General features: G+C 41.8%; 1 protein-coding gene across 2 annotated transcripts in view; it reads left to right on the forward strand.

The window, feature by feature from the left end:
* Positions 3,405 to 13,012, forward strand: part of SOGA3 (SOGA family member 3) — an 82,869-nt gene continuing 73,261 nt past the window's right edge. Inside the window, exons 1-4 of one of the 2 annotated variants that reach the window (XM_021088466.1) lie at positions 3,405 to 4,311; positions 5,921 to 7,115; positions 7,587 to 7,811; positions 9,598 to 9,756. In XM_021088466.1, the coding sequence (XP_020944125.1) occupies positions 6,015 to 7,115; positions 7,587 to 7,811; positions 9,598 to 9,756 (1,485 nt within the window). In that variant the 5' untranslated portion in view covers positions 3,405 to 4,311; positions 5,921 to 6,014. The remainder of the gene's footprint in view (positions 4,312 to 5,920; positions 7,116 to 7,586; positions 7,812 to 9,597; positions 9,757 to 13,012) is intronic. The other variant, XM_021088467.1, reaches the window with a different exon arrangement.

The raw sequence follows: 13,012 nt of genomic DNA on the forward strand, positions 1-13,012 counted from the left end.
AGTATTAGGGAATTTATTTCATATAGGATGGAGACAGTGCAGTTCCTTAAAGTTTAGCAAGAAGAATTTGAACATTATGCAGTTACTGTAAGGAGAGTGATATGAGGGAAATTTTATTTAGTAAAGATATAAACTGGCATCATTAGACATTGTGGATTTGGCAGAAAGAATCTATCTAATAAAGGAAGACTATGCAATACTCTAAGCATGAAGTTATAAGGATCTGGGCTTTGATAGTGATTGCACAGGAAATCAAAAAGTCTAAGATTTTTTTTAAGGGGCATATCCAAGTCATATGGAAGTACCCAGGCTACAGACTGAATCTGAGCCACAGCTAGAGCAACACAGGAACCTTTAACCCACTGTGCAGCCGGGATTGAACCTGCACCTCTGCAGTGATTCAAGCTGCTGCTGTTGGATTCTTTTTTTTTTTTTTTTTTTTTTTTTTGTCTTTTTGCCTTTTCTAGGGCCACTCCCGCTCCATATGGAGGTTCCCAGGCTAGGGGTCTAATCGGAGCTATAGCTGCCGGCCTACGCCACAGCCATAGCAAGATCGGAGCCGAGTCTATGACCCACACCACAGCTCATAGCAATGCCAGATCCTTAACCCACTGATCAAGGCCAGGGATGGAACCTGAAACCTCATGGTTCCTAGTCAGATTCATTAACCACTGAGCCATGACGGGAACTCCTGCAGTCGGATTCTTAACCCACTCTGCCACAGCAGGAAATCATAAGAAATATTTTGAAGGATAAAATGGATATAGAGGCAACGGAAAAAGATTAAACAATGAAGAAATCAGTGTTTAGTGGGAAAGTATATCAGAAGATGATTTCACTAAAAGAAAAAAAAGATACAGAATACAGTTTTTCTTAAAAGAAAAACAGAATATAAATCAATGCCAGTTAAAGGAGAGAAAAATTTCACATGGAATTTGAGGTGATAGTGTTATTTCCACATGCAGAATCTGATGAAACGGAACTTAGGAAGTCATTTAACATCTCTAAAAGTCAGTTATTCCATGTTTTAGGTGAAGACAGTATTTATTTTACAATTTTTTGACCATACAAAGTGAAAGGACCTTGCAAACAGTAAGCTATGTAGATACAGAACTGTTATATAGTTAAAGTCATAAGAATCAAAGGGTAGATATTTTAAGCTTCAAAGTCTTTGAAGTTAAGACTTTAGTCTTCTTCCTTTGATTGAAGATCCACATCTTACTGCGCTACAGACTGGGTGATTTATTATTACACACATGAAAAGGTCAGCTGGGCAGTCTGCTTCTGAAACACAGTAAAAATAATGCATAAACCTTTCTAAATTCTGACAAAATCTCTGAATAATAGATTTATCTATAATGTTTCTTAGTTGGAGAAATATAAATTTTTAACTGTCAAATAAAAGACCAAACCAGATAAATTTCCAATTCAAATGTTCTAATTTTTTTGTTTGTTTGGGTTTTGTTTGTTTTTTTTTTTTTTTTTTTTTTTTTTTTTGCTTTTTAAGGCTGCACCTGTGTCATATGGAAGTTTCCAGGCTAGGAGTCCAATTGTAGCTGCAGCTGCCAGCCTATGCCACAGCCGCAGCAATGTCAGATACAAGCCACATCTGTGACCTACACCACAGCTCACGGACAATGCCAGATCCTTAACCCACTGAGCAAAGCCGGGGATTGAACCCACATCTTCATGGGATGCTATTCCGGTTCATAACCCACTGACCCACAAGGGGGTCTCCTCTAATGGTATATTTACATGAGTAAAGAAGCATCTTAAATATTGCTTCTACCTAATCTTTATTACTAGTTTTCAATCTTGAAATTGCACTATAGTATATTATAAAATGACATTTAAGCAGGTTTACTGCTTAAGATGCATGATAATAATTATTATTTTTTATTATACTTTTTTACACTTAACTAATTGTATTGAAATAAGTGGTACTACCTTGGGAAAAACTGAAGCACAGATAAACAGAGTACAAGTTCTCAGAGAAGTAGGCCCAGATATGTTTTGTGTCCATAGACTATGTTTATAATACCATTATTTGATTTGTGAATAAACATTAATCTGAAAAAATATTTTTATCCATTTATCCATTTTGGTCAAATGAATCTTTGTATTTCTCAAGGAAATTACAACTCAAGTTTGGGTATAGTGACAATTTATTTCCTAGTATAAATTCCAAGTAAATTGTGATCACATTTTACTTTTTTTTTCTTCCTCTTTATTTTTGGTATTCTAGTTAAACTCTGAGCTATTCGTTATATATGTCACAGACATCACCTTTCCACGTTCCAGAAGTATTTAAAGGGTTATATGGAAGTTATGCCAGTTCTCATCAATATGCTTGAGCCTCCCAGACAGGAACTATTTCTTGATTTACGTTTGCATACCAGCAGCACCTTGGACAGTGTCAGGCAGTCAAAAAGGCACGTTTCTACTTTGGAGCAGATGACTGTATGAGTGATTTTGTCTTGATGCTATATTTGTCTTATATATTACTTGAGACACTAATCATCAGGGATTGAACCTCTTTTTATTTGGCCGTAATGATATCGCTTGTGTGCAAACCACTCCTAAATTGCTTTTCATTTTTATTGCAAGATGATATAATTGGAAAATAAAATCTTACACTAAAATTCATGTTAGCATAAAAAATTATTTCGTTATTGACCTCATCTTACATACAAAACCACAATATTAATGTAATAAGAATATTAAACAAAAATACCTTTTCTAAAGCAATGTTTATTTTCATTCCTATCTTCGTTCCTTCAATCACCAAGGACTTCTTAAAGGTAAGAAGGAAAACTTCAAGCTTCCTCTCACCCCACTACCCCGTGTCCCCCTCAAAGAAAACAAAACAAAACAATCAAACAAAAAAACTGGAAGGGGAAGAGAATTTCCCAGTCGCATTTTAAAATACTGTTACTGAGCAGCAGTATGGATTACTGTACATCAAAAATGTATATATTCTGAATTCCCTTTTTTGGCGGAATTTCTTTTAAATTCACATCTTATAATAAATATGCTCTTGATGATTCCTGTTGCCCACATGCACTGCTGTAAAGATATGGATCCTAGTAATTGCTCCTTGTGTTCACAGTGGAAAGTGGCACTTAATAAAGGAGAGAAGAAAATATACCGAAGGCAAATCCGGCTGTCAACGATAGCTGTAAACCAGTATTTCTTTGGTTGGCACTAAATTAGTCGTGGTATCTCAAGAGCCCTTTGTTTGTGGGACAGTGGATCTGGCAACCATTATCTGCTCGTGGAAACGACGTCTGACGACTCCGCCCGGTCTGGGGGTGGGGAAGGTGCACCGCGTGGAGAGCTCGACTGAGAATTAAAGTGAGCGAACAAAGAGAACTCCCAGCAGCCGCCCGCCAGCGCCTTGCAGCTGCATCAGGAGACGTCAGTCACGCCCGGAAGGCTGTTAGAATCCGCCTCCCTGAGAAAAGAGCTCAAATAAATAATTGATGGCGATTGATGCTGTTCTGGACAAAGCTTTGCGGAAAACCAGTGCATCCGATTTCGAGCGGTTTTGGAATCTTCTGCCAAGTAAGGGGTATGTAAGTGCAGCAAAGACTTTAAGCGTGGCTACCGGACTTCCATCTCGGGCGTGGCTCTGGCCTTTTTGTCTTCTTGCCACCACCCCCGTCCCCTCTTTCTTCTCTTTCCTTTTGAAAGTAGCCTCTCTTTGGTTACTTTTAGCCGGTTCCCTCTTGCAATCCCGCCCCCTCCCCTGCCCAGTCTGGTGAGGTCAGCTCATGAATATCTGTGCACTTCCTGGGGAGCGTCTGGCACTGCTTGGTACCTCTCGTATTCGCCTGCTCCGAGCCGCAGCTTCAGCCCAGCCACCGACCGCGGAGGAGTAATACGCTCTTCTGGCCGCTGAGTCTCCACGTTAACGCCATTGTTTGGAGAAACCGATTTCGCATGGAACTGGAACCCACAGGCCCAAAGGCAAAGTGCTCAGCCAGACAGTTGTATAGAATACTACGAAGCTAAACTTTCCTCGCCTCCGAAAGACACAATAAGAAACCCTGAATTCCCTGGAAGATCAGAAAGAAAACGCTGTTGATTTGTTTCAACTTCGAAACATCGCCTCTGCTAAGAAGTGAGCAGTTCTGGATTTTCTATTGCGATGGGAATGAAAGATGGGGTGGGTCAGTGGGCAGATAAAACTCGAGATTAAAATGTTGGTTTGGGCCATGCCGGGGCTGCTTATTTGGCGATTTCCACCGGGGAGGCCTCGAAGAGACACAGCATCTTGTCACTTTGTGAGAACCACGTGACAGCAGCCAGGTACCTTTGCCTATGGGGGCCGAGTTCCAGGAACTCTAGCTTTCTCTTTGGGTTAGAGCTATATGTTCAAGCTTGCTCTGGTGGCTTTCAACTTCAGAGTGGTTCTGCCTCATTCAGAACAAAAATGAAGCTACACTGGCAATGTAATTTATTTGGGTGATCCACGTTAGTGTAACCCACCAATGAACTAGACCAGATATTCTTGGAGCATGTTGCTCTGGGAGAACATGTAGAAAATAAGTTGATGGACGATTCCTCCCTCCTCCACCCCCATGTCTTCTTTGTTCACTATTATTTTCCAAACTGAATTGGAAGCAGATATCAGAAGGAGAAAGGGAGGTGGGAGAGGAGACTTCTCATAATATATCTTTATAAAATGAGGAATTAATACACATTGACAAAGTTACGATACTTACATAAGAACAGGAGTAATGCTAGTAAAGTAACTAGCATGTATCTCCTCTCCTAATGGGAGGATTTTTTTTGAAAAGCAGAACTTTCTGCCTCGTCATGCCCTTTTCAGTGCTTTAGAGAGAAATTATATTCCTAAGGAAGAGACACCTATTGACTAGCTAAGTAGCTGGACCACTAGGTAGAAGAAACTGGGAAGCAATGGGTTTTCAGTTGCTATTTTCCAGATTTTAAAAGCCAGTGATGAATTTACCTTGGAAAAAATACACAATAGAAGTCGATCTCATCATGATGAGTGAGGATACACAAGGCTTCTTAGGCGAAGGATCATTCTGTCTTAGAATTTGGCTTCATGGAAAGGACTGGAGCACTTTAAAAGTACTTTAGCTGTTACGTACCATCTAAGAAGAAGCTTAAAAATGAAAATACTTCCTATCTAGCAATTGCATTTAAAACTAAAATGATTCATTAAGAACAATGAAATTTGAGTAAGTGTAGAAAAAAATTATCATCTGTAACTTAAGAAATTGTGTAGAGCCAACAAAAACATTTCCAAAGTATTTTACATTATTTCTCAAAGCTAAAAAATAAGGAAAAAGAAAAATTTCTTTAGGGTTGCTAATGACCAAACAGAATGGATGATTTTTAATACCATATTTTCTTGAAGCTGAAGTTGATTTAAAGTCATTCATTATTTATATTTTCTTTTAGTTTTAAGCTAAAGGAAAGTGGATGCATTTTTCTAACTAAGAGCAACATTAAGGGTTTGAACTGTTTGAGAAAAGTGGCATTTATCCATACAATTTTTTTGCCTAGGGAGCTACATCATAACCCTTTTCATTTAACTGACACGGGAATATTAATTAAAACTTTCTCCACTAAACCAGGCTTTAAAATGCAGAATTGGTAGTGGGGAAAACAGAGCTGGAAAATCAGGATATTGGCAACTATAGCATATGGACATCTTTTCCTTCTAAAGCTTTTTCTTGACCTTATCCTTTAAAAAAAAAAAAAATCCCCTTATCGTCAATTCCTTACTGACCCAATCCTTGCCATAACTTGCTACCGTGGGAATGTTAGGTTCAGCAGCCTTCAGATCATCATTTTACTGAGATGGAGTGAGATGGCGATAGCGCCTCCCTGGGCAAAATGTAACATTACAGACATGCTGTGTGCTCTTCTTTTGTTTCTGTCGCAGATTAGAAAGGAAATTGGTGGCAGTGAGGAGGGACGAGAATGATCTGGTGATGGATTACTGTAAATCGCATCCAATAGATTCTTGCTAGATTGCCATGAGTCAGCCACCGACGGGGGGCGCTGCCCCTGCCACGGCAGCAGCTTCTGCCGCCACCGCTGCCACTGAGGCTCGCTTGCACCCGGAGGGCAGCAGCAGAAAGCAGCAGCGTGCTCAGTCACCCGCTAGACTGAGAGACAATTCGGTCCGACAGACAACCGCGACCACCCGGTCCCCAGTAGGGGCCGGTACTAAAGTCAATTCTGTTCGACAGCAGCAGCTGCAGCAGCAGCAGCAGGGCAACAAGACCGGGAGCCGCTCGGCGCCTCCTGCCAGCGCCCGAGGAAGCGGAGGCGGGGCGGAAAAGGCCGCACCCCTGGCTCCCAAGGGGGCCGCGCCGGGAGCTGTCCAGACAGTGGCTGGTGCTGAAGCGGCCCCGGTGGCGACCCTGGCCCCGGCAGGTGTTAGGAGGCCTGGCCCGTCGGAGGAGACGCCCCGGGAGCTAGATCCTGCGTCCTCTAAACTCGGGGAACCCCCTCCGCTTGGAGAAGGAGGAGGAGGGGGTGGGGAAGGAGGAGGAGCCGGCAGCGGCTCTGGGGAAAGGGAGGGGGGCGCTCCGCAGCCGCCGCCGCCGCCCAGGGGCTGGCGAGGGAAAAGCGTACGCGCTCAGCAGAGGGGCGGCAGCGGCGGGGAGGGGGCCGCCCCTTCGCCATCCTCCTCCTCTGCGGGCAAAACCCTGGGCCCCGGCAGCAGAAACTCCGGGATAGGCGTTGTGGGGGGTGGCAGCGGTGGCGGAGGGAGCTACTGGAAGGAAGGATGTCTGCAGTCTGAGCTCATCCAGTTCCATCTCAAGAAAGAGCGGGCGGCAGCAGCGGCGGCCGCGGCTCAGATGCACACTAAGAACGGCGGCGGCGGCAGCAATCGTAGCTCTCCGGTCGCCGGCGCTCCTTCCATTTGCGAGCCCCTCGCAGTCCCTTTCAACTCCTCAATGGCGGCGGCAGCAGAGGGCCCCCAACAGAGCGCAGAGGGCAGCGCGAGCGGTGGGGGTATGCAGGCAGCGGCGCCCCCTTCGTCGCAGCCGCACCCGCAGCAGCTCCAGGAGCAGGAGGAGATGCAGGAGGAGATGGAGAAGCTGAGGGAGGAAAACGAGACTCTCAAGGTGAGGAGGATGGGGGGGGTGAAACAGGTTGGGGGAGGGGAGATGCGGGCCTCGGAATATTAGGGCGTGTCCTTGCGGGAGTGAGAGGCTGCTAACCTGTCAGGGATCCTTAAAAGAGGGAGGAGAACAGGAAATGAGAGGAGGGGGCTCTCCGGCCTGTTCCGGATTTAAAAGGGTTGGAGATTCGTGGCGTTAGGTTTTTATTTAAATCCAAATCTGGGCCTTCGTTTCTCTAATTATTATGGTTTGTCCCACTTTTTTATGGAGAGAGCTGCAGTAGGAGAGCGAGGAAAGGCCTAAAGGGGGCCCATTTTCCTAGTTTCTTCTCTTTCATTCAGCTCCATGCCATTCCTGTCTCTTGGAGAGAGGGCCATAAAGCTGAGAACCTGGAGTTGGGATGGGGTGTATACAGTGTGTGCCAAGGGGTGGGTGGCGAGTCTAATTTTGACCCGCGGCCTATCACCGCCTCAGAATGAGATCGATGAACTGAGGACCGAGATGGACGAGATGAGGGACACTTTCTTCGAGGAGGACGCCTGTCAACTGCAGGAAATGCGCCACGAGTTGGAGAGGGCCAACAAAAACTGCCGGATCCTGCAGTACCGCCTCCGCAAAGCCGAGCGCAAAAGGCTCCGCTACGCGCAGACAGGGGAAATCGACGGCGAGCTCTTGCGCAGCCTGGAGCAGGACCTCAAGGTCTGCAGAGCGAGAGCTCTGGGGACTGGGGTAGGGGTTGGGGGAGCGGCAGGGGCTGCGGTTGGGGACTTCGGTCAGGGGCTCTTTGCATTGCAAGGCCTTTAGTGGTGATTGGCAAAGAGCTTTAGGGACACGGAGTTTCTCAGCTCCGACCGCAAAATATCAGGAACGGGAAGGGGAAGAGGAAGAACAGACAGGTGAGTCTGAAGAGTCCGGGCTTTGCTGAAGGTCTTGTGCAGAGCAAGCTCTGTGGGCTCTCCTGGGAGTAACGGTGACTCTTAAAGGGGGACTGGTAGGAGGTCGCCTCTTTCCCCGGCGGAAACGAGGGCGTGGCAGAGCACAGGCTCTGGCCTTGATCTGGCTTTCAGAGGCCGTCCTCCAAGTGCAGGCCAGGTGGATTCAGGCACTCTCCTTCAGTGGAGTTAGAGCCCAGAGTACGAATAGCACTGGGAAGATATTAGAGCTAAGATTGCTCTCTGAAAGCCCCACCCTCCCCAGGCTTTCTAGAATTCCTTCCTTTCTGTACTTAACATTCAGATAACTCCCAGAAAGGAAAACCATCCATCTTGTGGTCACTTTGGGAAAAGTAAAGGGAGGGTGAACTAAATGAAAGAAACTTGTTCTTAGTGAAGTTGCTCCTTTAGAATCTTCCCCAGTGAGAAATTTTGACCTTGAAACGTGTTTTTAGGCAGGTGTGGTCTGTTTATTCAGTTTGATTGTAGGCAGATTCACTGACAGTGCAAATCAGATGTTATCTTCGTGGTCTTGGACAGCAAAAGACATGTAATTTTAATTGTTTTAATTTCATCATGATATAAAAACCTAGTGTAATTATCTTGTATTTTTTAAAAGATAGCTATGAGGTAACACTTTGTGAAAGCCATTGTATTATTTCTCATTTTTCTTTTTCTGACATTTATTGAATGCTTGCTATGTGCCAGGTGCTGCGGCGTGCATTGTTACTTATGTTGTTTCATTTAGTTCTCAGGAAGAAGAAAACCTGTAAGCAGGGATTATTAGTAGCATGATTTTACAAGTGCCCAAGATAAACCTTTTAGAGAAGTTAAGTCCCCAACCCCCAGCCCTGGAACTTGGCTATGAGTTGGCCAGGCTGGCTCCCCATCCAATCTAAAACCACAGTGTATGTCTTGAGCTACTGTACAGGGACTGCACTTTTTTCCAAAATGTAAAATTTCTGAGGTATTCTTAAAGCAGGAGGCAAAAATGCACATGCTTAAAAACAAAAAACTAATCTCAATGACTAAAATATTTCTTAAAACCAAACCCCTGGAATGATGGTATCAAAATTCAAGCCCCAGACCCTGGTTGAGAAAATTTTGTTTTCCAGTCTTTAAGTGATAATGGAAGCATCCGCCACATAGTTTTGTTGTAGAATTAGAGGAGATGTGTGAAATTTCTCTACATGTGATAAAACAGAGTTCAACATTTATAAACGTGTCATAGTCTAGACATTATAAGAACAGAGAGAGGGCCAGACTACCTATCCACTTGTTAGCTGTGTGACCTTGAGCAAGTTACTTTACCCCATGAGACAGTTTTCCTCAACTATAAAGTAGGAATAATAATGGGACCTATTTCATGGGATTGTTGTGAGTTAAATGGTTTATATGTGTGAATGGCATCTGAAATATAGAGTATCTGGAATGATGCCTGGCAGATGGTAGACACTATATACATATTGGTTCTTAATACATTTAATATAACTTTAGCCCACTTATTATATTGTCTTTAATTACATTTTGTTGTTAAAAACACTTTAATTTAGGTTGCAAAGGATGTATCTGTGAGACTTCACCATGAATTAGAAAATGTGGAAGAAAAGCGAACAACCACAGAAGATGAAAATGAGAAACTGAGACAGCAGCTTATAGAAGTTGAGATAGCAAAGCAAGCTCTACAGAATGAACTGGAAAAAATGAAGGAGGTTAGTATTCAATTATCTCATGGTGTGCTCTGCATATTTAGCACTTCATAGAGAGTACCAAAAAGTAATATCACTGTTAAAATAACTCAGATTTTTTTTATGATTATAGGACAGTTTGCTGTTCTTACCCAGCATAGTGACAGATACATGATTTCATACTAACAAATACGCAACAAAGACAAAATTCTGACCTCAGCCCTGCCTCCAATTTGACATCAATGAGCTGTGACTGGTGTTTCATATGTGTCATCTAAATGGATGTTAGTTAAATAAATTATACGCTATACCAAACATGAAGGATATCAGAAGTATGAAGGAATAAGTGTTCCGTTAGTTGAGTGGAAGACCTAATCCTATGAGATGAGGGTCATGGGACCACAAACTTTCAGGATGAAAAAGTCCACAAAGGCCCTTCTGTCTGATATAATCATTGCTTGAATCGTTATAATGAAGCCCAAAATGATTTAGTGCTTAGAACATCACAAGTGACTAGCCCTTAAGATCTTCTCCAGTAGCCAATTCTATGACAGCATAGCTCTGTTTAAAGGTTTTCTTTGTTTTGAGTTGAACTCTATTTATTTGTAACTTTAATAAATTCTTCTTGGTCTTACATTTTTGAGCAGAAGAGTCTGAGTTCTCATCCATATTGGCTGTTGGAAGATTCTGACCATTTTCCTTTTGAATTTTCTCAAAGAACAAAATCAGTAAAAATAATTGCAGAATAAAAGAAACAGAAAAGATGTATCAAGAAACAATTAGATTTGTGATAAGTAAAATTTGAATTAAAATAATATTCTTCCTTGAAAACTACCTGAAAATGTACTTTGCAACTGGTGAAAACCATTATTGAGAATTAGCAAATATACACCTGTCCCCTGAACATTTCCTCTGCTTAAATATGCAAGAATTTTAATCTTTCCATATTCTTATCTTGCCATAGACTAGATTGCTGTGCTTATCTTGAATTGGTATAAAAATATGTCTAGTATGTAATAGTGAAAATATCAGTAGTCGATTAAGAATATGTAGAAGGAGTTTATAGAAAACTGTTTTAGTGGGGTAAACTGTTTTGTGATTTAAGTTCCTCCTTACCCTGATTTTAAACATTTTCTAATGTAACAAATTAGGGAAAAATAATTTTAATTATATGTGATTCTTAGTTAATACCTAAGAGTGGCTATGTGGTACAGAATTAAAAAATGAAAACTGGGAGCCATGTGACTGTCTTCACCAGTAACAGAGTGATTTAAAGGGCTCCAACTTGTACTTGCCTCAGTTTATTCCATTGTAAAATGTTATTTTCAATGATTCTCAGCACCTCCTGCAGCTATTATGATTTTTATCATGAAATATAGGACATTACCATTAAGAGGAGCACAGTTTTTTTTCTAAAGTTCAGAGATCAACTATGAAATTAATATAGATATAAGTATATGTTTTTTCAATTATAATGTACAGTTGAAATTTGTCAAAATTGAAAGTTTGATTTGCAGGGGAAAAACATAGGTAGCTGTGGTTTGCTGGGGCTGTCATAATAAAGTACCACAAACTGAGTGGCTTTGACATAGAAATTTTTTCCCCACAGTTCTAGAGGCTAGAAGTCCAAAATCAAAGTGTTGGCAGGGTTCATTTCTTCTGAGAGCCATGAAGGAAGGATCTATTCCAGGCCTGTCTCCTTGGCTTGTATATGGCCATCCTCACATTCATGTGGCATTTGCCCTGTAGCTGTCTGTGCCCAAATTTCCCCTTCTTATATGACACTGGTCATATTAAGCTAGGGCTCACCATAATGACCTCAAGACCCCACCTCCAGATAAGGTCACATTCTGAGGTACTTGCTTGGGATTAGAACTTCCACATGTAAGTTTGGGCAGGGGCACAATTCAACCCATAAAAGTACCTCTTAAATACCTTCTTATGGACAGACAAAAAAAATTCATTGTCAGTTCCATAAGGCTCCATTCCATGTTTAGAGCTCACTTGCCTTCTTCCATATTGTTTGTTTATACAATTAAAAATATTCAAGTCAAAACAGACATCACTGATTACAAGTAATTAAAAAGGAATGCCATGTGATTTGGTATCATGCAAATGTTTTTCAAGTGGTATATATGGAAAGCTGGATTTAAGAATGGCATAAGAACTTTTTGATTTTCATTCTGTTTCCAGGAAAGGGGAAAATTCCTATAGACTGGCTGTCCATTAACCAGACAGCCAGGACCTCTCCCATCTTGAAATAAGAGCCAAAATAACCGGGTTACTAGGAAAAATGACTGGAATCTGAGGATGTCCTCAGGATAATCATTGTAAAAATGCATTTCTTTGATTCTATTCCTTAAACCTTTTCTTATGACTATTTCCTCCCTCAGGCTCTAACTCTGAATTGAGTAAATGCTCTTGCTGTGTTAGGCAGCATAGGTGTATGTTCAAGCCAATGAAGAAATTCTTATTCTCCTTGGAGTTATAAAAGCCAAACTCCAATCCCTAATTAGAGATTACAGCAATAAAAGTGTAAGGAATTTAGGAGTGCGTGTGCAGGACATCAGAGTAACCTTTTAATTTTAAAATGGGCTCAGAGTTCCCTGATGGCTCAGCATGTTAAGGATCCAGCTCTGTCACTGCTGTGGCTCAGGTTGCTGCCTTGGTGCAGGTTTCATCCTTGGCCTGGGAACTTCTATATGCCTTAGGCTTGACCAAAAAGAAAAAAAAATAAATAAATGGACTCTAAAGTAGCATTCATAGTTTGAGAAGTTGAGTGGTGGTAGGGAAAAGGAACAGAATTAGAGAAGAAAGGAGAAAAAGTTAACTATCTGAAGGATTCTAAATGTAATAAAGAGAAAATGAAAATGATTCCGGAAGAAAAGTTCTATAGTCAGTCATTTGAAGTTGACTTTTATAGGGTTCAGAAAAATGTCAGAAGTTAAAAAAAAAAGTTTTAAGATATGTTTAGAAATCAGAAATGTTTTTTAAAGTGAGATTTTTGTATTGGTAATTTTGTTATCCACCAAAAAGATAAAAATTAAAAATGAGGCGCAATCATAACTGGCTTATTTTGTGGGGTAGAGACTGTGAGTTTGAAACTGGTCTTGTCCCTGTATGACTGCAACAACTTCAGTTCATCATTAGCAAAAACATATTCAAGTCCTTGTTGAGTGTTAACCACACAACTGTCATCTCTTGGTGGCATTCTACCAGTGGAGACAATATACCCAGGCCAAGGTTTCCATTGTGAAGAAAATGTACTAGTTATGGAGCA

The sequence above is a fragment of the Sus scrofa genome, chromosome 1 (assembly GCF_000003025.6).
Source record: "Sus scrofa isolate TJ Tabasco breed Duroc chromosome 1, Sscrofa11.1, whole genome shotgun sequence".
Classification (NCBI taxonomy): domain Eukaryota; kingdom Metazoa; phylum Chordata; class Mammalia; order Artiodactyla; family Suidae; genus Sus; species Sus scrofa.